The sequence below is a fragment of the Rhodamnia argentea genome, chromosome 2 (assembly GCF_020921035.1).
Source record: "Rhodamnia argentea isolate NSW1041297 chromosome 2, ASM2092103v1, whole genome shotgun sequence".
NCBI lineage: Eukaryota > Viridiplantae > Streptophyta > Magnoliopsida > Myrtales > Myrtaceae > Rhodamnia > Rhodamnia argentea.
In genome coordinates this window covers 9,504,724-9,529,907 of record NC_063151.1, presented here as the reverse complement: position 1 = coordinate 9,529,907, position 25,184 = coordinate 9,504,724, and the positions used below count along the sequence as shown (strand labels likewise).

The 25,184-nt window shown below is 40.5% G+C and overlaps 3 protein-coding genes across 12 annotated transcripts; all 3 read left to right on the top strand.

The window, feature by feature from the left end:
• Positions 1 to 374: 374 nt before the first annotated feature.
• LOC115738643 (BTB/POZ domain-containing protein At2g30600) lies at positions 375 to 8,392 on the top strand. Of its 3 annotated transcripts, none has more exons than XM_048273837.1 (13): positions 375 to 559; positions 1,044 to 1,850; positions 2,331 to 2,657; positions 3,251 to 3,481; positions 3,841 to 4,002; positions 4,525 to 4,737; positions 4,830 to 4,877; positions 5,029 to 5,087; positions 6,349 to 6,475; positions 6,554 to 6,628; positions 6,752 to 6,832; positions 7,767 to 7,835; positions 8,080 to 8,392. In XM_048273837.1, the coding sequence occupies exons 2-13, from the start codon at positions 1,053 to 1,055 to the stop codon at positions 8,296 to 8,298; spliced, it is 2,409 nt and encodes an 802-aa protein (XP_048129794.1). In that variant the 5' UTR covers positions 375 to 559; positions 1,044 to 1,052; the 3' UTR covers positions 8,299 to 8,392. The 3 variants fall into 3 exon arrangements, with proteins under 3 accessions (XP_048129794.1, XP_048129793.1, XP_030527186.1); XM_048273836.1 differs by having other exon boundaries at positions 404 to 559; positions 1,009 to 1,850; XM_030671326.2 differs by having other exon boundaries at positions 407 to 559; positions 699 to 1,850.
• A 1,485-nt stretch (positions 8,393 to 9,877) lies between these two features.
• LOC115738645 (DNA-directed RNA polymerase III subunit RPC6-like) lies at positions 9,878 to 11,657 on the top strand. Of its 8 annotated transcripts, none has more exons than XM_048273843.1 (2): positions 9,878 to 9,956; positions 10,735 to 11,657. In XM_048273843.1, the coding sequence occupies exon 2, from the start codon at positions 10,737 to 10,739 to the stop codon at positions 11,433 to 11,435; it is 699 nt and encodes a 232-aa protein (XP_048129800.1). In that variant the 5' UTR covers positions 9,878 to 9,956; positions 10,735 to 10,736; the 3' UTR covers positions 11,436 to 11,657. The 8 variants fall into 8 exon arrangements, with proteins under 8 accessions (XP_048129800.1, XP_030527191.2, XP_048129799.1 ...); XM_030671331.2 differs by lacking the exon at positions 9,878 to 9,956 and adding an exon at positions 9,972 to 10,068 and having other exon boundaries at positions 10,729 to 11,657; XM_048273842.1 differs by lacking the exon at positions 9,878 to 9,956 and adding an exon at positions 10,103 to 10,311.
• A 4,019-nt stretch (positions 11,658 to 15,676) lies between these two features.
• On the top strand, positions 15,677 to 24,989 carry LOC115738642 (1,4-alpha-glucan-branching enzyme 1, chloroplastic/amyloplastic-like). The gene is made up of 14 exons (XM_030671324.2): positions 15,677 to 15,944; positions 17,115 to 17,234; positions 17,485 to 17,695; positions 17,933 to 18,002; positions 18,090 to 18,359; positions 18,556 to 19,462; positions 19,594 to 19,710; positions 19,930 to 19,992; positions 21,566 to 21,673; positions 21,994 to 22,095; positions 22,427 to 22,494; positions 22,619 to 22,700; positions 23,951 to 24,067; positions 24,566 to 24,989. Exons 1-14 carry the CDS (start codon positions 15,867 to 15,869, stop codon positions 24,785 to 24,787), a joined length of 2,535 nt encoding a protein of 844 aa, XP_030527184.1. The 5' UTR covers positions 15,677 to 15,866; the 3' UTR covers positions 24,788 to 24,989.
• The last annotated feature ends 195 nt before the right edge of the window (positions 24,990 to 25,184 follow it).

The window sequence follows — 25,184 nt, the reverse complement described above, 5'->3', positions numbered from 1 at the left end:
AATACCCTTGATCGGACGGAATGATTAGCCGGTCGGTCGATTGGCGATGTCGGATCCTTATTTAAACAATAATTTTTATTTGATGTGATTTGATCACTTTAGATTCTTATTTGATATTCATTTTTTTATTTGAAAAAAATAAGAGTATTTCGGGTCTTTGTTTGTAATTTTTTTATATATATATTTTTGGAGAAAATCGATACATAATTTTCTTTTGGGAAAGTCGGCCACGTGTGTCGAGGCTCGCTGAATCGCAATGAGCCGAAGACTCAAAGAGGCAAGTGTTGGACCCAAAAAAAAAAAAAAAAAAAGGAAGGCAAGTCCACTAGACCAAAAAAAAAAAAAAAAAAGAAGAGGCAGCTCCTTCCCTTAGCCTTTCCGTTATGCCTGCGACCACTCGCATCACCCCAAGTGCGATTTGATTTCGTCTCTCTCCGATCATCTCCGCCCTCGATTGATTCTGATCACAGTCGCTCCGCCATCAGCCGCCAAAGTTGAACTTGATCGAAGTATATCTGTTCCGGACGACGTCGTGGTCATCTCCAGCGTTGGGAGCCAGGTGAGGCAACCTGTGCCGTGAGTTTTGCGATGTGGGAGTTCCCCGAGTGGATTGACTTGGGATCTCTTTCCTCGTTGATTGAAGCGCGTGATGATTTCGATTGTTTTTTTGTTTTTTTTTGTTTTTGGTCCTTTTCAAGTTTTGTCGTTTTGTCGTTGATGTCTATTCGGTCACGATGGGGTTGCTGGACGAGGATGTGGTGGAGGACTTGGTACCGAGCATCCTGCCGCATTTGACGACGGTTCGTCTCCTGGATTTGGGTCTTTTTCTAGTGTCAAGTGGAGGGGTTTCTAGTGGCTTCTGGACCACACCTGACAGCGACGTTCTAAACTGAATTTCTTGGGGCTTTTGTGGTGAATGTGTAGACGATCAATTAATGATAGCATTATACTGTTATAAATCATAACTTCTTGGGTTTTTCAGTTGTTTTTGGGTTTTGTACGAGGAAGGTTGGAGTTGGTGAAGAGTAGAGGTGCTCTTTCAGGAAGGGGAAATGGCAGAGAAGGAGAAGAAGTTCCTCAGAGTTGCGCCCTTTGAGTGTGCTTGGAGCGAGGATTTGATGTTCCGGGAAGCCGGGAGGGGTTGTGTTGCTTTTGAAGCTTTTGCCCGCAATGATGTGACCGTGGTGTTCCGCGAGAATGCCGGCAGCCAGCACTACCATTACAAGAGAGATAACACTCCTCACTATACCGTGATTCTTGGCAGTCACCGCAACCGCCGTTTCAAAATTGAGGTGGATGGGAAAACCGCAGTCGATGAGGCGGGTGTTGCCCTTTGCAGCTCTTCGGCTTTTCAGAGCTACTGGATCAGTATATGTGACGGGTTGATCAGCGTTGGCCAGGGTCGATACCCTTTTCAGAATCTGGTTTTCCAGTGGTTGGACACCAACCCGAATTGCAATGTTCGGTATGTTGGGCTGAGCAGCTGGGACAAGCATGTTGGATATAGGAATGTCAGTGTGTTGCCATTAACACAAAATCCTATCTCACTCTGGAAGCAGGTGGATTGGAGTGAGCACAAAGGGGAGGAGGGAAAAGATGATGAGGATTTGGGAGAAGAATATTCAGATTATGAAAAGTGGGGACTAGAAAATTTTCTGGAGAGCTGGGAACTGTCTGATGTGTATTTCATCATTGGAGAGGATGGAAAGCCTGTCCCTGCTCACCGGGTCATCTTGGGCATCTGTGGTAACTTCAATTTTTGTTCATCGAGTGATGTTATTCGTCTCCGAGATGTTGAATATCGTGTCCTACATTCTCTTCTTCAGTATTTGTACACCGGACATACGCAGGTATAATTGCTGCCAAATCTACCTAAACACATTAACTTCCATTATTTACGTCTTGTGTTCTCTGGTAACTACGATCCGGCATCATATCCAGCCAGTAAAGAAGTTTGGCTTGGCATGCTTTTAAAATCATTGCAGTCGATAATCAATGAAACAGGATGTAGTGTTGCATCCCCTTCAGGCAGATAGTGTTCCTAAGCAGGACGGACTTCACTAGTCACCAGGATTACCATCGTGTGTCAGGGGACTACTTTGATATTGCGAGATTTTATTTTAAAAACTCCTGTCCAGTTGGGCATCTTCATATTGGAATTTGTTGCTCCTTATGGATGTGAATCCTTGGAATTATCTCTTTTTTTTTTTTTTTTTTTTTTTTTGGTTTTTGTATGATTAGTAGGGCCAATAGAGCTTTTGAATTAGACATATTTGTGGAATTTTTAGCCTTACCAGATAACTCAAATTAATTTTTGCTGATGGGTTTAGGCTGCAGAGTCTGAGCTCGGTTCTCTGATGACATTAGCCTTACAATTTGAGGTGATGCCCTTGGTTAAGCAGTGTCAGGAAACGATGGGTCGTTTTAAGTCGAATAACAATTTGTTTCACTCTGGTGAGAACGTGGAGTTATCATATCCAAGCTCAAGGCCCCATTCTACGGTTTTCCCCTTTGGGCTCCCTGTCAACATGCAGAAACTCAAACAGTTGCCTATAACTGGTGAACACAGTGATGTTAAAATCTACATGGATGGTGATGGTCTAGCTGCCCAGGCACATAAAATTGTTCTTAGTTTGTGGAGCATCCCATTTGCAAAGGTGAGCAAAACTCTTATGCCTTTGTTCCTCTTTAATTTGTTTCTTCTTTTGTCAGCCTCACTTAAGTTCTAAAATCCTCTGACTTCTATGATCAGAACAAACTTTATCTTTTCATATGAAGGAAAAATATTCACCACAATTTAATGGGAGAAGAATTAGATACAGGTTCTCCTATTGACTACAACAGTTGTCATGTTGATATGTCTTCCTTAGATTTCTTTCTATGATCCTATAATATTCACTTAATTGAATGCTTCTACAGTTTGGTAACCATTGAAATGTGTCATGTCGGTCGACTATGAGGGTGGGTACAACTACCGAAATGAACAAAAGCGAGCGCATGTGAGTTAGAGTGGTTAAAATTGTCATAAGTAAAAGGGCTGTTGTGCAGAAATATGTGTAGTAATGCTGGCAACTTATTGTATCGTGAATGGATGAAAAAGAGTGTTTGATGTACTCTTTTGTCTGAAGTGAAGCAAAATGTTGATCCTTTAATAGGTACCCTTCTGTTTTGAGTCTAGTTTAATATTAGGGACGAGTCGAGATTTTATCCTGTCCTTTAATAAGATTTAATAGAGATTTGTTGTTGACAGATGTTCACCAACGGAATGACTGAGAGCATTTCGTCAGAGATTTGCTTGAAGGATGTATCACCAGAAGCATTCAGTCATATGGTCAGCTTCATGTATAGTGGTGAAATTAACATGGAAGATGGTCCAAATTCTGGGAACTTATTACTCCAACTGCTTTTACTTGCTGATCAGTTTGGAGTCACCCTACTTCATCAGGAGTGCTGCAAAATACTTTTAGAATGCCTCTCTGAGGTAGCGTGTCGATCTTTATCTAGTCATATAGTTCTGTTGGTCTATCTGTTAAATTAATTATTTTGTTTGTCACAGTTAGTGCATGCTACGTATATGATTTGAATGTGAAAGAACGGAGAAGTGACTTGCGGGTATCGGGCTCTATAAAGAAAAGAAGAGATCCCTATGTTGATTGAATTATAAGATATTAATACCTCTCATGTACATATTATCTGCAGGGATGGAGTTCTCCTATTGGAAGATGGTCATACATCAAGAGTTTTACTATTATGCACAAGTTTAATGGACGAGGAAGCAGACAATTTTGGCTCTGTAATAGGGCTGTAGCTATTTAGGCTAATTATTGAACTTTGTTGCAGGACTCTATATGTCCCATCCTCCAAGCTGTTTCAATGATTCCATCTTGTAAGCTTATTGAAGAAACAAGCAAGAGAAATTTCGCAACACACTTTGATTATTGTACAACAGCGAGCATGGACTTTATCTTGTTAGACGACACAACTTTTAGCCATATTATTCAGGTCAGTGCAGCTTTCTGGATTGTTGTTCCCCATCAACCCGCAACTACTCTGCTTTTTTAACATCTGATAAACAAAGGAAGTAAACATTTTAGGCAAATAGTACTTCATGAGGCGATAGAGATCAACATGAAGAGAAATGCGTGGAAGATATGTGATAGCAATCTGGATTGTATAGTCTATGCTTACCTACCTACCGAGAAAGAAGGTTACGAATAAGTTCTTATTGGTACTTCATGAGTAGAGCGGTGGAAGGTAACTTCAATACTTTCTGTCACCCGCTGCCCTTATGCTACTAGAGTTGATAGTTCGGCAGGGTTTGTCAACGTAATACATTTACCGACATAATAAAATTTTAGTGGTCATCAATGATGGATATAGGTGAGAAGTGGCTTCTTCTCGTGGATTTAGACTGGACAAGTAGCCAAATTCGTCTGAGAAGCTTTGGGGCAATAGATGACCTCTTTTGCTTGTGTTTGTCTGACAAAAGTTGAATGTCTCTAACTAAGGGAATGGACCTTGCAGCATCCAGACTTGACTGTGACATCTGAAGAGAGGGTTCTCAATGCAATTTTAATGTGGTGCACGAAGGCAAAGAAATTACTTGGTTGGGAAGCAGTGGACGAGCTCATGAACTCTTTAACACCTGAAGTCATTTTTTCTGACAGGCTTCACTTACTTAATGATTTGTTGCCCTTTGTGCGATTTGCCTTGTTACCACATGCATTGCTTAAGAAGGTATGTAGGGCCTGGACTTAGAGATTTAGTCGCTGTCTACTCTCAATGTGAGAACATCATTTTCACACAATGCTTTCATGATTGTATTGCAGTTGAAGGTGAGCAACCTCAGAAAACATATCCATGTTCTTGACCACCTTGTAAGCGATTCATACAATTCATTAGTGTTATTGTGGGGAAAAAAGCATGACCTTCATACTGTGAAATCAACGTGCCATTATCTCTACCACTTCATGAATTTCCTTCCATATAATTCCTTCTCTCTTTTCCTAAATGCTCTCGCTGATGTAGGTCACGGAGGCCCTCAACCATACAGAAATTGGGTCGACAAATATGGGGACTGACAAAAGGTAATAGTCATCAAGTTGCTGTACTGTCGGTTTAGATCACTTTTAGCAAGAAAGTATCAGAAGAATTCAAAAGCAAAGGTGCTTTAGCTTATTGCTGAGAAGGAAAGAAAACAAAAAGGAATCTTCATTTCAACTGATGTTTTTGTAATGACCATGTGCCCAATTTACTGGATTCAGTAAGATGCTTGTATTAGGATTGGAAACTCTGGTTACATATATCCTTCTTTCAAATTGCGGTGTGTAGCAAGTGCTTTTGTCCTTGGGAGGAAAGCATCTTGGATAGAATTGCTTTGTTAGTTCTATAAGCCAAAATACCAAGGAATTCACTTTTAGATTGGTGCAATACGCATCGCTCGGTGTTTGTGCTTCCCGTCACTTGAGGATTGTATTGATATCTTGCAAAAAGGTTCCATGGGTGTTGGCATGGTTTCACCTTGGTCATCTCCTTTCATTGTTGGAGTGCTTGATGGACAAAACCCATGTTCATGCCTGTTAAATTTAATTCGGAGATGTGGTGTTGACATGGTTTTCACCCTGGTCATCTCCATTCAATGTTGGAGCACTTGATGGACAAAGCACATATTTATCCCTGTTAAAGCTATGCTCTGGCTTGAACTCTGTATAAATAAAGTTTTCCTCATTAACTACCTGCTGTCCAACAACAGAATATCACCAGTGGAGAACCTGTCCTATGCATGGCTAGATTTTTCACTCCTTAATGTTTTTCTTTAAACATGGTTTTTTTATGTTTTACAACATAAAACCTTCTAAATTTTCTAAAGATTTTTAGTTCTAAAGAAAATTGCTCCAATTTTTTTTTCTTTGAAATGGGTGCACATGCATAAAGCATCACATGCTCATTTGCATTTTGTAGTTGAAACAAAATTGATGTAGTTGAATTTATTAGATGGGCTTATGCAAATCTTTGGTGCTATACATGATTTTGATTTTTTTTTCTTTTGTAGAATGATTTCTTCTTTAAATATATATTTTAAAGCTTTCTGCAAGACCTTTAGTATATGCTTCTTTTAGTATTCTTTTATGTGGTATTCTTTGTAAATTTTAAGTCTTTTAGAGGAGCCCTTACATAAAATAAAAACAACAAAAGAAATACCAAAACTTACCTAACCATCAAATGTCTGGACTATGAACACTAGCGAGTTATGATACTCTCCCTCTCCATGAGTCAATACATTGGTCAACTTATACATTTTCATGTATTAAGATTTCCTACTATAATAGAATTCTCCTAATTTGCCAGATTCCAACATAGGCGATCTAGTTTTAAGGAGCTCCAATACATATGTGATGGTGACAGCAATGGGGTTATGTACTTTGCGGGCACGTCATATGGGGAACATCAGTGGTTTAATCCTGTTATTGCAAAGGTGAATTACCTAATGCCTCAGTTTTCTCTCTACCATTCACTTTCTAGAAATTGCTTATCTTTGTGTCAAATATTGCAGAGGATTTTTATTTCCGCTAGTAGCCCCATTTCAAGATATACTGATCCTAAAGTTTTGGTCTCAAGAACTTTTCAGGTTCTCCTTTTTTTCCTTTTCAGTCAGTTGGTATCTGAAACTTCTTAATTTCCCCAGTTCCTTTGCTACCGCGGGCTTTACGCAATCGATGGGAGTATCTAAGAAATTAATTTTGTTCTATAGGGTACATCTTTTGCTGGCCCTCGAATGGAAGATGGACATAACTGCTCATGGTGGCTGGTAGACATTGGCGAAGATCATCAGGTTATACTAGACTCTTTTATAATGTATAGATTTTATAATTTTTGCATGTTGCCAGGGTCAGGTTTTTATATAAACTTTAGATATTAGAGCAAGAGGACTCTAGATTGATGGTCGACATAAAAGAGTGATTCATTTTGAATATATAGTAGCAACTAATTGTATGAATAATCAAGTTGGAGTTGATTCCCATTTGAGAACTGCTACTTCGATTTTGCTTCACACTGTCCTACAGTTAAGAAAGGATATAAAGTTATGCCCCGAGGGGTGGAACGGGAAAGTAAGGACGTAAAGAAGTAAATTCTCAGCACTTGCACAATCAGTGCTTGTTTAAAGGCATATACGTGTTCTTAGGACAGAAGGTGGCCGCATGGAGATTTCATTGATTAGTCACATCACTGTGTAATCTGAGCACAAAGAAAAAGGATCTGTGGTTCCTAATGGAATAGGTAAGAAAGCAACTTTGCCACCTACTAATTGGTGTAATTGTTCAGAATTCTGATAAATGGAACATGCAGTCTATTTCAGTCGTGGACACCAGTTCTACTCTGTTTTGCAGACCTTTTCTCAACTGTTTCTTGCGCTTCTAAACTATTGTACGACTTCCGACCCCAAAAAAACAAGTATTGCACAACTGGCATACACTGATGTATGTGCCAGAGAAAGAAAGGGGAGGAAGAGAGAGACTGTAATTGAAAGTGAGGAAGTGGGGAAGAAGTTAACAACTAAGTGCTTGTTGCATAATTACCTTAATTCTCTTTGAATTAAGGGGCAAGTACCACAACAAACAAAATCACTGAATGGTCAATTGATCCATTTATTTCAGCAAAATTCATCATTAAAAAACATCTCCACTACCTAATAGATGAGAAGATAATCAGGGAATTTTTTGACAGTTGTCGTAGTGATCCTAAATAAGAATGTTCTCCTGATGCAGCTGATGTGCAACTACTACACCCTCAGACAGGATGGCTCAAGGGCATACATGAGGTTCTGGAAGCTTCAGGTAAGGATTGTAACTACAATTATAGCAGGCATCATGCATGCATATAGCAGGAATGACATACTGGTGGCATCTTATCTGGGCCTTACACTGTAGTTGAAGTCAAGGCTCCTTACTTTTGCTTCCGATCTTGATATTGGCATCGTTGGACCATCCGTCCATTTATCTTGAAGCAAATTGCCACCTGTTGCATTAAGATGGGAAATTAATGAAACAGAACAAAAAATCATTTTATGACAAATTCCAGGGCTCCGTGGATGGGAACTCGTGGACAGACTTGAGGGTACATGATAACGACCAGACCATCTGCAAGCCTGGGCAGTTTGCGTCGTGGCCCGTAACTGGCGCAAATGCTCTCCTTCCTTTTAGATACTTTAGGTTTGTTTTGGCTGGTCCCACGACCGATGCATCGAACCCCTGGAACTTCTGCATTTGCTTCTTGGAGCTCTACGGCTATTTTCGCTGAAGCAATGGGGATGAATGTGTCTGCAGGAGTGTTTCTTGTAGATGTTGTACAGAGTTTTAGATAATGAATAAAACCCTGGGCGTGGTTCTGGACTTCTTGTATAATCTGTCGACCGGGGCATAGCCTCATCTCACAAGTAACTGAGAGAGATCTTGATATAAGCAAAGCAGATGGACAGCTTTTGCCTTGTGTTCCCATCTGGAGGTAGTGATTGCCGGTCCATAGCATTTGTTTTGTTTCTTTTGGCGGGCACTTCATTGGTTTCAACAAGTTTAAAAGTGAGAACAAGCAAGCAAATGACCAATATAGTCGGAGCTCATTCCTAGCTGCCGTGGCATCAGAGTTTACCTCCCTGAGAACCAATCTGCCTAATGAATTCTACAAATTGCATATTCAGGAAAATATTATCATGGATAAGGTCAGTGAGCTGGCCGATGCTTGTTCTCATACCTTTAGGCCAACCTAACAAGCAGCAAAAGTGGTCACCGGAGTTAGATCTCCTAGTCCTAGCAACAAAATTGAAACGATTCTTATTTGTTATCATGTACGTTTTCTTCTTATTTAACACAACCTAAGTTTGATTAGTGAGGAAATTCACAGAGTATTCGAGACTAAACTTCAAATCAGAAGTTCCTCTGTTTTTTCCTTTGGAAAGTGCAAGCCGCACTTCATTGCTTGGGAGAAAATCGTAAAAAGGGCAGAGAGAAATGTAGCCTGGGTCTTGTCGAAGCTCGATCTGCAAATGACGAGGCGTTGCTCGTTAGGCTGCCATGGAGACTTGAGAAATGGATGTGCTAGTAACATGGCCGAAAAGGGTTCGAGAAAATTCTTGTTATCCACGTATTCGTTTCGTATCAACTTCAATCAATCATCGTTTCGAGCAGTGACCATCTTCTTTTGGAAAAACATTATTTCATGGTGTAGCACAGGACATGCAAATTGTTTTCAGCAGCACGCAGCGAGATTCTTCATCTGGGCCAACTGGAAAGCATTGGCCGTGAGGGGTTGGATTGAGTAGCATCGATACACGCGACATAATACGACACGTCGATACGTCATTCCTTATAAAATAAAGAATTTCGATACATTAAGACGTATTGTATATTAAATGTATATTTTTATATATGATAATATTGGTAATGATTTTTTATTATTATTCTGATTGGTTGGATATATGACTTAAATAATTTTTTTTATAAATTTATATTTTAATTATTAATTTATTGAAAATACTTAAAATTGATTTCATACTTGACGAAAGATGAAATGACGTGTTAGGTTGTTGGATTTTCGTCTAGCAGGTGTGTTCGGAGCTAATCATGTGTTGTGTCGGTTATATGTTGAAGATTATCGAAATATCGGAGAGTATTGAACATAATACGATATGGTACGAACGACCCGAAGAGCGTAAATGCTTTTTAGGCTGGAAAGATTTTGCACATCTCATTCTGAAATAACGGTCCATTAAAAATATGGATTTGGGATGCAGAAGCTAGTTTTAAATCTCTACTCTCGGAGACTTGCTCCGTCGCTCGGTGACGCTGAGACTCGCTCCTTCGCGCGCCCCGTCGCTCGTCCATAGCTCGCTCCGTCGCTCTCAGCGTCGCCACACCACCCCCGGACCTCGCGCAACCCCTGACGTCGTCGTTGGACCTCAGGTGCCCTTGCCGCTGCCGCCGCCGCCGTCGGCGCCTCTCTCTGATTCTCCTTTTCGTGCCCTAGCTGAGCCGATTTTCTCTCTCAACGGTTAAGTTTGTGCTGTGAAACTTGGTAAATTATGTCGAAACGGGGATAGTTTCAAACACCCGGGCACCGTCGCCCCTGGCCATTGCCTTCATCTCTGTTGTCGCTAGTCATTGGCAGTTGAACCTCTGCTGTGGGCTGATGATTTGCTGCTGCTCGAATGAAGTTTTGAGCAAGGACATAGATAAACAAGACTTCGGAGGCTTAAGATCCATGTCGAAAGCTGGATTTTACTTTTGAGCTAATTCTGAATTTCTTATGCCACACTTTGTCAGTGTGTTCATTTGTCTATGTTTTGTGGTTTGTTTCGTTTAATTGAATTGATAATTAAAGACAATGTCACAGGGTCAGTTTAAGTTGTAGATTTCATCACTTTGTACTTGATTGATGAAGGGTTTTCTTGCCAAGATTTTGCTGAACAGTAACTCCTGTCTGCACTTTCTCTAATTAGCTTTCTCTATTACATGGTGTAGGACTAACGTTGCAATTTTGAGCTAGAGATTAATGTCCATCTGTCTCTATAAGGAAGCTGTTCCCAGTCACTGACATAAGCGTTGTATGCTATTTATTGTTGCCATATTGATTTATTTTGGGATGGGAGGAAGCTATTTTCTCGACTGGTTAAGACTTAACAATTTCGGTAATGTGATGAACTCATATGTGCTCTCTCTCTCTCTCTCTCTCCAGTGAAAGCAATGAGCAAAAGGAAGCGACCAGACTTGAAAGTTCCTGCTCCGTACATGACCGAACAAGAGAAGATCCTCTACAATCTAATCCAGAGTAAGCAAGACTTGGGCATCTGGTCGTGGGACATTAAGCGGGAGACTAGCCTCCCTGACAACGTCGTTGACAAGTCTCTCAAGTCCCTCCGCAGCAAACTCCTGATCAAAGAGGTTGTCAATGTCCAGTTCAAAGGGCGAAAGCACTACCTTGCCTCCGAGTTTGAGCCCTCCTCTGAGATCACTGGCGGGAAGTGGTACAACGACCAGGGGTTCCTCGAGACCGAGTTCATCAACTTCCTTAAGGACCAGTGCTTGAAGCACATCCGGAATCTGAAGATTGCGACCGTGGACACGGTCGCGAACGCTGTCCGGAGGTCCAGGGTTCTGAAGATTGACTGCTCTAGTCAGGAGATTGGGGACATCGTCAGGGCATTGGTTTTGGACAATGACGTGATCGAAATGAGGAGCAATGGACTGGGGGAGTTTGCTTCTGTCCCGACTGGTAGGATGTGTTATAAGTGTAGGAGGTCACCTGATGCCATGAAGGAACCGAGAGTTGGGGTGATGGCTTGGATACCTTGCGGGGTCTGCCCACGGATAGCCCGTTGTATGCCTGGAGGCACCATTTCTCCAATGACTTGCGAGTACTATAGTAAGTGGTTGGATTTTTGAGTGATGACCTTCTTTGGATGTGTTTGCTGGCATAAGATATATCAGTGTTCTTCTATTCGAAAGGCTTTGTCACTGGAAGACAATTTATTTGTGTGGCGTGTCAGCAAACCTTTGCATTGCAGCCCTGTAAATACCTGCTAGTATCTGATACTTGATATTCATAGATGTAGAAATATTATTACTTTCTCATGTCATCTAAATGCTACTTGCTATTTCCACTGATTTGTGAGTTTTTTCTTTTTGCTTTAATTGTTAACTCCATGTATGTATACCAGGATGTGGAAGTGTGTCTATTGGAAGAAAGAGAAAACCGTCGGTCAGTCTGTGAAAGAAGTTGAACTTGCTCTTTGTTCGTTCATAATTATGAGTACAAGGTAATTGTTCACAATTACAAGTACAAGTTAGTTGTTTTGAAGGAATAGAATTGCTATGACCATTGGATTGACCTTTGATACTGCTTGATGTTTATGCGGATATTTTATCTTGAAGATTGGCCTGGTTTTCAGTGCTGATCAAGGTACCTGATGTGTGAAATGAAAACGCAATCATTGTCATCCAAATGTGATACAACAGCTTACATTTTCTAGGATGTTAATACCCAACTGATGATGATAATTGTCCTGTTTTTTTTGGCACTCTGTCCTCAAGACGAAGAAATTAATGAAGCCATAGCTCAGACTCTGCGACTGTGTAGACCTGTGACTTTGATTATGAACAATCTAATCGTTAACTGTCAAAGCTCTTCCATATCCATCTCCATGTGGTCATGTTCTGGGACCTCTCCTTAGTTAGCAATTGACCAAGCTTTGGTTCTTTTGGAGTTTCATCTTGGAGCATTGCTACCATATTACTCAGTATTTACTTACTCGGAGGGCCAGTGAACTCATTGTTGGATTTTGTTCCGTCTTAACAGATTATTAGCGCTCGATCTCATTATCTGTATTCGTATTTTTGTTTTATCTGGTTGTTACTCTTTTAGTCAACTTAGTTTTCTCTCTTTTCATAGCGATTGAGGGTAACAAGAGATTCTTTCTGAAAAACAATACTTACAATTCATTTTTACCATTTAAAAGCCACGTGAATTCTAGGTGAAAAAATAAAGACAAGTTCGGTCCAAAGTTCGAGGAATTTGTGTAATTATCCTAAAAATGGAGTCAGAATTTTCACTCTAAAAAGAAAATTTCCATTTTTGGACAACAAACGTACTTTTCGAATTTTTTTTTTTAAAAAAAAGGGTAAAGCTGAAAAATATTTTCAAATTAAAAATGGTTTCAAAGACCTTGAATTGAATGTTTTCTATCCCAAGTGTCAAAATGGGTTTAATGACCCAATTTTTTTACTCACTTTTGATTAATTGGGTCAAATATGGGTTAGTCTATTGTTAATAAATGGGTTTTTATGGGTTTGAACTTTAAAGCTGAATTAAATGTGGGTCTTATACGGGTCTTGGATGGGTCTCAAATGGGTCAGTACTTTTACCCCAACCCCAATCTTCAATTTGTCCTCCTCTTCCACAGTGGCCTCCGCCGCCGCCGCCGCCGCCGCCTCCCCTCCAGTCACAGCTATCGGTCCCGTCTCAGTCCTCTTCTACCTCGGCTCACGCCTTAGCATGTCTTGATTTGATCCTGTAAACCCTTCCTTCCTCGACCTCTCTCTGCACTTTCGAAGTCCTTCCTTCCTCAACATTGAAGCTCTCGTATCGACCATCGAATCGACCATTTGAAACACACGTTCCCCCCTCCTTCCCTCCTCGTTTCCCTCCCATGGCTTCCTCTCCCGAGATCTGACGGTCTCACCTGCTCTCCGTTCGCCCCCCTTCTCTTGCCCTTGGTCTCGCTTCTCGTCTCCTGAATGAGTAGCAAATGGAGGAAACTCGAGCTCTCCCTCGCCTTCGACAGCGCCTGCCTCTACGTCACCACACCCTCGAACGATTTTCCGACGCCTCCCCGCTGTTCACGAGGGAGGGCTTCTCTATGATTTGAAATCTGAGCGAAGGAGGCGAGCTCCGTGGAGGACAGACCGTGGACGGTGCTTCGCGTACACCGCGTTCCAGGGAGTGGCCAGGGTGCTACGGCGGTTCAGGGTGGCTTCGGCGGCGGAGCAAGGGGCGGAGTCGCACTATGAAAATTCATTCATATGTTTTTTCTTTATTTTTAATATATTTTGAATTGCTTAAGGCTCAACTTGCTACAATAAAAATTTGAGTTATATGGTCGGGTTGAGATGGGTCATCTAAATTGTATAGGAAATAAATGGGTCGATATAAATTAACTGGGTGAATTTAGATTGGACCTGTTTATGACCCACCCAAATTCAATCCAATTTACCTATTTGACACCATTATTCATGTGCAAGCCACTTATTTCGGCCGATCAACACCCTAAGACTGTGTTGGTGACCGGGATAAAAGTTGGGAAATTATCAAGTCGGAGAAAGGGGCATAACTCGAATAAAGAAATCCTATGTGAAAATGAGACAAAGTTGAATGTGATTTCATTTATTCATCATATGAAAGATGTTTTTAATAAAATCCTATGCTCTTCTCCCCTTCTTCTCGTTAACTTGAAATTTCACAGCTCCTCGGTAACTCGTTTTTGCTCTGAGATTCGTGAAAATAAAGGAGAGAATCAACGTCCCTTCTTCTTCGTGAAAGCGAGAAAGCGACAATTCGCGAATGCAAGAAATGCAAGCGAGAAAGCAAAATCCCGGACTAATGTTAATAACAGCAATGGGAAGCCGTTCACAGCTCCGATGAGAAAGAGAACGAAGAAGAAAAGGCGGAGAGAGAAGAAGAGGAGAGAGAATAAAGTAGAAAAGAGGAGGAGAGGGGGGGCGGGAGTGCGCGAAGATAGAAGTAGAGAGAGAATAAAGCAAAAAAAAGGAGGGAAGAGAGAGAGAGCGCACGCAGACAGAGGGAGAGAGAGTAAAGCAGAAACGGGGGGAGTGATAGAGAGTGCAGAGTAGTGAACGGTAAGAGAGGATGGACAAAATCGTGATCTGAACCGGATTGATTCGTACTTAACTGATCTATAGATCTATTAAATTATCCATGTTCTTTGATAGTTAACCGAACCAAAATCGAACTGAAATGAACATGCACAAAATTTCGATTCGGTTCGGTTCGGTTCGGTTTAGATTTTGGTTCAATTTTTACACCCTTAGAATTGAGATGGGTCAATCTAAATTGTATAAGAAATAAATGGGTCAATATAAGTTAAATGGGTGAATTTAGATTGGACCTGTTATGACCTATCCAAACTCAACCCAATCTACCTATTCGACACCATTATTCATGTGCAAGCCACTTATTTCGGCTGAGCAACATCCTAAGACTGTGTTGGTGACCGGGATAAAAGTCGGGAAATTATCAAACCGGAGAAAGGGACATAACTCGAATAAAGAAATCCTATGTGAAGGTGAGACAAAGTTGAATGTGATTTCATTTATTCATCATATGAAAGATGTTTTTAATAAAATCCTATGTTCTTCTCCCTTCTTCTTGTTAACTTGAAATTTCACAGCTCCTCGGTAACTCGTTTTGCTCTGAGATTCATGAAAGTAAAGGAGAGAATCAACGTCCCTTCTTCTTCGTAACTCTCCGATTCGCGAAAGCGGCGAGAGCTGAAGTGGCTTTCTTATCCGTAACTCTTCAGTGCAAGTTCAAAATTTTATGAAAGTGACGGGAGAGTCGAAGCACTACATTCTAGTCATGCTTTTTCTCTCTTAATTTCTCCTGTTGCTTATCACGCTGATGTCGTCGTAATCCATTTACGGTTCTTGTTGTGTCAATTCATATCAAACTAGTCTTATCTTTTCTACTCAAATTTAGATGGTGGCTCCACCACCAAATGCGTCGTTTTCATTTTCGATCGATATTGTGAAAACTAAATTAAACTGAATTGAGAATGCTTTACGAGCAGGAATAATTGAAGAGAGAGAATATTTCAGTTGCTATTGGCCCGGCAAGGGTCATGTACGCCCGCACACGTGGCGGGCCTTGCCAGCGGTGCTGTATAATCACGCTTTCTCGTCAGCCACCGCACCAGCGCCCCGTCGTTCAATCGGGCATCGTCCCGCGCGGGGGTCGCAATCGCGGGGTCCGGACATCGCCCACGTGCGAGGCGTCGATACGGGGGTGCTTTGCTTCCTCGTTTTATCGACAGCGAGAAGAAGGATCGCGCGCGGGGGAGGGAAAAGAATGGCGGACAGCGACGGCAACGGATCCCGGGTGGGACGGCGGGTCCCGCCGAGACGCAGCATTCCACGGCTGGGATCTCCTCGGCGGGTCCCACCCGCTTCGTCACGCGTCTCTCGTTCGGGTGTGTTTTAACGGGATTCAGTCGGAGCGCTCGCTTTGATTGCTGTCGGAAGCAGAAAGCCAGGAAGATACAAGAAACGACTTGAGAGAGAGTGAGAGAGAGAGAGAGAGAGATGTACGGTTCTTGCCGCTTTGCTTTGATTCCTGCTGTTGGCTCTTCGTCGGCTTCCTCGAAGACGCGATGCGCGCAGGTGATTTCCATCTGTTCAAGCTGAAGTACTGTTTTAACTTACTTACTTCTGCAGTTGGGACGGAATATCGTCTCCTTCGATGCTTTTCTCTTTTCTTTTCCTGTGTGGGATTGGCATCGTAGAGGTGTACGATCGTGACCTTTCTTTATGGAGTTGTGTGTGGCATTAGTATGCATTTGGTTTCCATCTTGGTCAATCCATGCACTGCCCGACTGAGCGGGGAGCTTCGCTCGAAAGCAGTGTTCCGGAGATGGGGTTTGACTCCGAGAGGCTTGTTCTAGGGAAGAAACAGTTGGTTTTGCCAATTTTTTAAGGTGGTCACACCTTGCATGTGTTCAGATTATGCTGGCTGAACTCTATCAGTAGGTTTGAGCGTTTTGGTTGTTTCGGTGTCCCTTTGATAATCTTATTGGTCGGTGGGCTTTGTTTTTCCTTAAGCATTAGAAAAAGGATGCTATGTTTATGGGTTTGGATGGTAAGATCATGTGGACAAAGTGGTTGAGGCATCGAATCAGCGACTTTCTTGTTCTATGGAACTGAAACTGTCGGAGAAACCCCTTTCTTTATCGTCATGTGCGCTAATTCTCGCGGGCGTTAGTAGCTCGGGAACTTTTTGGAGGGAGGGAGTTGTTGTAGCACAATAATGGTACTTCATATATAGCCTGGGCAATCAATCCATCCAAATGCACTTTATGATTAAACCAAGGACTTTTCAAACGAGGGTTGTCGAGTTAGTTAAGATCCAACATTGGACTATGCCTTAGGAAGGGTCATTATGAGCTTGGATCCTGGTGAAGAAAATTACCTCTGGAGTTGGATTTTGAAAAGCCAAAGGGATTGTTGAGTTGGTGAAGACGTTGTACCAGACTCTGTCTTGGGCGACGTGGTCATTATGCTCTGTCCCACTGAAGACAATTTCCCTGGGAGGCACCCTCAGGGCCTGCTGACTCAGTAGGCGGGATACATGATCCGTTGAGATAGTTGAGTGCTTTAAGAGGTCCAAACATCCAATACTAGATACTAATGTAGATTGGAAATCTGAAATGTACTCTCTCCTTAAGTACTTTGTGTTTTGAAGGTTGTATTTTTCCATGGTTGTATTTGTTATTTGTCAGTTTCTAATCTGATATTTGTAATGTAAGCTCACATGTATTTTTGGATCTGTGACAGACATCCAGAAATGACAGGACAGTTGCCAACCAGCAATTTGGCAGAGTTGTCAGCCAGTCTTCTCAATTGGTTAGGCGTCACAAGCTCCATTTTCCATCAAGAGTTCAGAGAAATGGAAGGGTATGCATGCCTATTTATTGAAAGAGGAAGCACGGTTTTTCCTTTTGAATGTTTTATGGACTATAAGAAAGACTCAAATCAACAATTTATTTCCATGAAAGGATGACTATAAGAAGCTTTTTGTAGAGCATGGGACTCCAGGGATGGGTGAGGAAGTGATGTTTAATGAACTGGTCACGTAGCATATTTGCTTTCACTTTTCTTGGAGGCCTGATGAGTAATGACATAATGCAATTTCTTTCTGAATCAGGCAGAACATTCTCTCAAAATTTCAGCTGTATTAACAGAGGACAGCTCAACAATGACTCCAATAGAGGATGACATTGAAAGGATTGGCATTCTAAATGTCGATCCAGGCTTGGAACCATTCATGGATCACTTTAAATATAGAGTGAAAAGATATGTGGATCAAAAAACGCTATTTGAAAAGCATGAGGGTGGCCTTGAAGAATTTGCAAAAGGTGATGTATGCGGTTGATGATTGTACTTGTACCTCATCAAGTTCCTTTTCTTACTATGGCAAAAACAAATATCAGTTTTTGGTAATTAGATTTCTTACTGCTACTATATTGAAAATGCTCGAACAAACTAAACCAAATATGCCATGTATGCTTTGTCAAACGACATTAAACAAAAGTAACGTGTCATTGGACTTTTGACTGCCTTTCCCTCATTTGTCCTCGCCTTCTTCATTATAGGTTATTTAAGTTTTGGATTTAATCGTGAAGATGGTGACATAGTGTACCGCGAGTGGGCACCTGCTGCTCAGTAAGTCTTAGTTTTTTGCTAGTTTCTTGAGGATTATGTATTCTATCAATTGATTTCTCCGGACGAAATTATCCTCCTCTTATGTAGGGAAGCGCAACTGATAGGAGATTTCAATGAATGGGATGGCTCTAATCACAACATGGAAAAGAATCAATTTGGTGTATGGACTATCAAAGTTCCTGATAAAAACGGAGTACCGGGAATCCCTCACAATTCAAGGGTCAAATTTCGTTTCAAGCATGGTAATGGAAATTGGATTGATCGGATACCTGCTTGGATTAAATATGCGATTGTGGACCCTTCCAGATTTGCAGTGCCTTATGACGGCGTTTATTGGGACCCGCCACCCTCAGAAAGGTGACAATGTGGCTTAAATTCATGCTTTTCCTAGAGTCAAAAGATAAAATTAAGCAAGCTCAGATTCCTTCAATATGGCATAGCTTCGGCCATCTTTTTCTGAGATTCCTGAAGAATATGTGCGTTGTGATTTGTATTCTTGGACTTAACGCCACAGACATGACAAGTTGTCGACTATGTTTCTTTCACTTTTCAGGTATCAATTCAAGTACCCTCGTCCTCCAAAACCAGATGCGCCACGAATATATGAGGCTCATGTTGGAATGAGTAGCTCAGAGCCTCGTGTTAATTCGTACAGAGAGTTTGCTGATGATGTTTTACCTCGAATTCGGGCTAACAACTACAATACTGTGCAGTTGATGGCTGTAATGGAGCATTCATACTATGCATCATTTGGCTATCATGTCACCAATTTTTTTGCTGTAAGCAGTAGATCAGGAACACCCGAAGACCTGAAATATCTTATTGATAAAGCTCATAGCTTAGGCTTGCGCGTGTTGATGGATGTTGTTCACAGCCATGCAAGTAATAATGTCACTGATGGACTCAATGGATTTGACGTTGGCCAAAGCTCACAAGAGTCGTACTTCCATACAGGAGATCGTGGCTATCATAAGTTATGGGATAGCAGACTTTTTAACTATGCTAACTGGGAAGTTCTTCGGTTCCTGCTATCCAACTTGAGGTGGTGGCTTGAAGAGTATCAATTTGATGGCTTTCGGTTTGATGGAGTGACTTCGATGTTGTATCATCACCATGGTATCAATATGACATTTACTGGAAATTATGGTGAATACTTCAGTGAGGTAACAGATGTTGATGCTGTTGTCTACCAAATGTTAGCCAATTGCCTGATCCATAATGTCTTGCCTGATGCAACTGTTATTGCGGAAGATGTATCTGGTATGCCTGGACTTTGCCGACCTGTCTCTGAAGGGGGAGTTGGTTTCGACTACCGCTTGGCAATGGCCATCCCTGACAGGTGGATTGATTACTTGAAGAACAAGAAAGATGAAGAATGGTCTATGAAAGAAATATTGGGGAGTTTGACAAATAGAAGATATAGTGAAAAGTGCATATCATATGCTGAGAGTCATGACCAGGCATGAGTGCTCCTCCTTGATATGTTCCTCAGTAGCAATTTGCTTTGCCATCTACTTTGAAATCTAATCTGTAATTGGTAGGACCTTCTTCAATGCATATGAAATACTCTTCTACCTCTTGTATTTTTCAGGCCATAGTTGGTGACAAGACAATTGCATTTCTCTTGATGGATAAAGAGATCTACTCTGGTATGTCTTGTTTAACGGATGCATCTCCTTCTATTGAGCGGGGGATTGCTCTTCACAAGGTCTGTCTTGAATCCTAGTGATGGCTGGCAATTGTGGTTTGATTTGAATAATTATCTTGAGACCAATCATGGCTAAACATGAGATTGAGTTTTCACTTCATATATTTTGTAGTATCATGTTTTGGTACCAGCAAAATGTTAACAAAGTCAATTGCACCGAATTAAACATTCAGACTGCTTTCATGGCTGTTGATAACCTTTGTTATTTTGTTCTTTCAGATGATACATTTTATCACGATGGCATTGGGGGGAGAAGGCTACCTGAATTTTATGGGAAATGAGGTTACTTCTCTAACTGCTTCCTGACTATGTAGTCATCGCAAACCCTAACCTTCTTAAAAATTATTCATGACGTGTAACCATATAGTCAAGTTCACATGTTCTTATTAATTCCAATTTTGCTGACGAAAGAGAAGGAAGAAAGAGTATGCTAGAAAGTTGATTCCGGAGCCACGGCGAAGACTAAGCCTCAAATGTTCCAAGTCCGCTTTATCTATGTGGGCTAAAGAGTGAACATCTATTCTTGGCAAAAAGTTCTTTCTGAAAACATACAGGAAGAATTTCGAACTATAAGGTTTGGAGATCAAAAGCATTTCATATAGATAAAAATCAAATTCAAGACCTAAGGGTGTACCACTAGGTCAATCCCTCATACCCAAAATTGAGCTGAGATTGTATGACATTTTCTTTCTTTGTTTTCTTTAAGTATCTTACATTGCCTATCTACTGGATTGGGTTTGTTTGCACCTTATATGCATGTCACCCTCCTTTCCCTTATGTTGCGTTTGGTACGATGTTCAGGAATCAAATGAGAAAATGAAATGATAAATGAATGGAATAGAATGATATGAGATGGAATGATAATTCAATAATCTCTGTTTGGTTTTATACGGGAATGGAATGGAATGAAGACTCTTTTATTTGATTATAATGGAAGTGGAATGGGTGCGGATTTCACTAAATTCCATTTAAGTTCTATAATGTAATTGTATTTTGTGAAATTAAAATTTTGTTATAGTGGAGTATGATTATAGCTGAATTATAAAATAATTTCCAAACATTGTTAAACATGATAAAACCATATACATTATCATATAAATTTAAAAACAACATCATTAATTTCTTTATTATAAGTTAAAATAATATCATGTATTACTTTCTTCAAGGTTACATTTTATTGTACAGAATATTAGCATAAGTCCTCATAAACTAAATAATTCCCAAAACAATGAAAGTAATAGTAGCCATAATTACTTTCTTCAAGGTTACATTTTATTGTACAGAATGCTCATGGCATGATATAGCAAATATTGGGATATAACATGGGCAATAAATTTTTTCCTTGATTTTTGAGCAAAGGAATCATCATTTCATTGGTTTAGTAGCAGAATGCTGATTCCTGCAAAGTGCAAGAATCCAGATTCTGCGGGAATGGGCAGTTTGATTCAAAGTAGAGGTACCAAATGGAGGAAGTGAGGTTGCTTTCTGGAATCTACTGTGTACCAAACACACATAATCACTTGAGTTTTTGGGCGGCATATGGTATTTTAGTATAAGAGCCTAGTTTTGATTTCTTCATGCTCAATTTACTATTAAATGCCACTTCATCTGTATTATTCTGTGTGTCAATTCCATGTGCCATCTTCTGTCTGGTTTGCATTGAGAGGGCATGTTAGATTACCCTTATTGCTTATCTATGATGTTTGTCTAGACTTTGTATACATGCGACCCTCCTCAACCTAATAGCTTATCCCTTTGAGTAAAAATTGCCAACAGTTTTAATTACTCTTTCTGGCTTGATGTTGGATTTTAACTATTCACCTTTCTTAAGTTCCCTCTTGACTGTTTCTGACAGTTTGGCCATCCAGAGTGGATTGACTTCCCAAGAGAAGGCAATAGTTGGAGTTATGACAAATGCAGACGCCAGTGGGACTTGGTGGATACAGATCACTTGAGATATAAGGTGGGAGGACTTATTTTGATTGTCTTTGTTCTTGGCAGCTTGCACTATCACTTTCCTTGAGCAGAGTTATGGAATGTTCATCATTACATTCGCACTTCTACTTGTAAAAATTGCTTTATACATATAAGCATGTCATGTTTATCATTTGTACTTGGTGGTTTCAAAAACCTAAATCTAGTTCTTAAAGTGTTTTTCTTTTGACATAAGAGCCTGTATACGATACTCTCATTTAGTATTATTTGTTGTGTCATAGCCATTTGTGCTTTCTGTATATAAATTCTGACATGTCCTTGCTTTATTTTTTCTTGGTACTTTTCTAGTTCATGAATGCATTTGACCGGGCTATGAATTTGCTGGATGAAAAATTCTCAATTCTTGCATCCGAAAAGCAGATTGTCAGCAGCACAAACGAGGAAGATAAGGTATATAAGAATTTGGAAAGACATAAATTGATTTTACCCTCAATATTTTGGTGGAAGGAATAGTTTGTTGATTGTCAATTTGATCCTGTGAGATCAGAGGTGTATGGAGCAGAATATCTTCCTTGAAAATACTTACTTTTTAAGAGCAACTTTCAGGATGATGAGCTTAAAAGCATAGGAGTAGGTTGGGCCGAGGCAACCACACTTTTTTCTCTTAACCTGTTTTTGTATGCTTTATGTCTTTATGGACATTATTAAAATGTTGCTCTAACTAATTCTTGTGAGTGCCCATTGTTTTCTGAGTAGCATTTGGTGATTGTCCACTTGACAGGTTATCGTGTTTGAGCGTGGAGATTTAGTTTTTGTTTTCAACTTCCATCCAGAGAATACGTATGATGGGTATTTTATCTCATCCTTGCTAGGATAGTATTGACTTTTTTTCTGAGACAGGTTAAAGATGCTGCCCTTGTTTATTGATTGGAATTTTGTAGCACATACTAAATTAGTGAACTGGAATATTCAGGTATAAAGTCGGGTGTGACCTGCCTGGGAAGTATAGAGTTGCACTGGACAGTGATGCTTTTGATTTTGGTGGGCATGGAAGGGTATGGAATTTCTTGTCTTCTTTCTCTAGATCTCAAATCCAGTTCTATAGCAGCTACAAGTTTCAGGACCTATCAGGTCAGCTCGGAATGAGCCAAGTTTCTAAATCGGCAGTTGTGAACAGATATATGCAACTTACATGTCTTTTACCTCTTTTGTTCTCTTGATTGGTGATTCATAAGTTGGGATTGACCATTGAAGTGCATGAAACAGAAGATGAAACGTTGCCACATAGATGGGGGATGGGGGTGTTTCTGTGACGGCTGCATGAAGAAATCCAACTTGAGGGAGGGAGGGTGGGAGAGATTATGTTCAGCATAGATTGAGTGTAAAATAATTCTTAGGCATTAGTTTTTTCTCTGTGTTCCTGTTCTATTGGACATTTGCAGTTGCGTATGATAGAAGCGACAATATGCTTTGCTTTGAATCTATTTCTCAAGATTCAAATATCTGTACATCGCAAGAATCTAAGATGGATGTTATTATCTTCACACGTAGTAGTGGCAAAGAATAACCAAGTACTGGTTGTTAGAAGATATAACTTGCAGTTGAGAATTAGGCTTAATTAACAAAGCACTAAAGTTACTCGAGTAATATATAACTTGGTCCTTTTGGTAGCGGCTTTTAAATAAACAAAATCTTAAATAACACAAGAAGAAGATTGTAGGTTTTCCTTTTCGGTGTGAGTTGAAGAAAAGTTGAAGGAATAATTTTTGTAAATGTGGATCGTTGGATGAATTCCCAGCATCACTACTGGGACTCTTATCATTTGGCACTGTCTGCTCTGCATTCCCTACTTCCCTAGGATAATGGCATAACTGCAACTTAAATTCTTCACTTAAGCAGCTAAAGCAATCGAGAGGAATTACTGTGGGCTGTTAATTTATTGCTGGTAAAGAATTGTGAAATTCAGATGTAGAGAGGTGGCAAGTATGCCCTATTAAAACGTGGGAGCATGTGGAATGTCCAGATTTGTGGGAAAGACTGATGTAGTTATACATCTTCTGATCTAGTTTTGTGGTCTATGCTGTTCAGATTTCTAGTTTGTAGTTCCTAATTGGTTACTTTGGTCTCAAAACGGAAGATTGCATGCCCAAAACCTCTGTTAATTTCCATGTCCACAATCAAGCTGGTTACTTTTTTGATGTCTAATTGTGTTTATCTGTATGTTCTGCCCCATGCATGATGGGACTGTGGGGCGATTCTCATTTCTTTCCTTTTCCTACGGACATCTATGGCTTGCTTCGTGCAGGTGGGGCATGATATCGACCATTTTACCTGCCCTGAAGGAGTACCTGGAGTGCCTGAAACAAACTTCAATAATCGTCCCAACTCATTCAATGTACTGTCGCCAGCACAAACTTGTGTGGTACGTACAAACTTTTTTTAAGTTTTTTTTCTAATTGTATAAATATGTCATGTTCAGTTGAAATACCTGGTCAACTTTTTTCTGAACTTCTCCGGAAAGAATTTGAAGCTGGGTGGAATATTGGTCGTCAATGTCATGATTTAACAATTACAAGCAGCAGTAACCCATATATGTGTGTCATATAAGAAATCTTTAAAACTGACCTGACCTATTTGTGATATCACAAGTTTGCTGTTTGTGATGAGGTAGTCGGTATTGAGATGGCATGGAGGCTTCTAATTTACTAAGTGCTAAGCTATTAGTCTCCCTCAACAATTAAGGGACTCACCAGGTGGTATCTAGCAGGGAAAAAACAGAAAATTCTTTTAAAAAGGAATCGCATCATTTGTTCCATTTGTTTTTCGTTTCACCTGTACTGGTTGTTCTGCCGTCACGTAGGTGATCTGATATGTGGCCTTTGCTTATGTGTCGGCACAATGCTGGTTTATTCCTTTACAGGCTTATTACAGAGTTGACGAAAGCTTAGAAGACAACGACCATGAAGAGAATGACCGTGACACGGTTAAGGTGGTGGACGATACAGTAACAACTGATGTAGTGGCAAGGCAGGCAGATTTGCGGGGGTCAATGTCGCCTCCAGTAGAGGATGACCACGTCATTGATCCGAAGGACATGAGAGGTTCAGAAGTGGATTTTGGAAAGGGAACATCAGAAGATTGAGAGTGCAGCGCGTGTTACCTTCTCTTGGATCTCGTATATTGTGTGTACCCCTCATAATCCACCGGCTTGCGGAGTGCAGTAGTTGTGTGTGTAAATGAGCGGCCGACATCTTTTTCTTTGCGTCTTGGTATGTACTGATGTGTTATAAATAAATGCGTTGAGGTGCTTTGATCTCTGCAATGAATTTCGTTTCGTCTATTCTATAAATTCAATTTCTATTCTTGTCTTGTAAGGATTTAAAGTAGCGTGTGAGTCGGCGGCAATGACTTTTGAGCCTGTGCACCTTCTCCTGAGGCGGGAAGGCAAGGAGATTACTTCCGGCTCGCTACAATGGAACCTCAAAAAAGGGAATTTCAAATCTACATCTAATTAATATTAAGTATTGATAAACATAAGA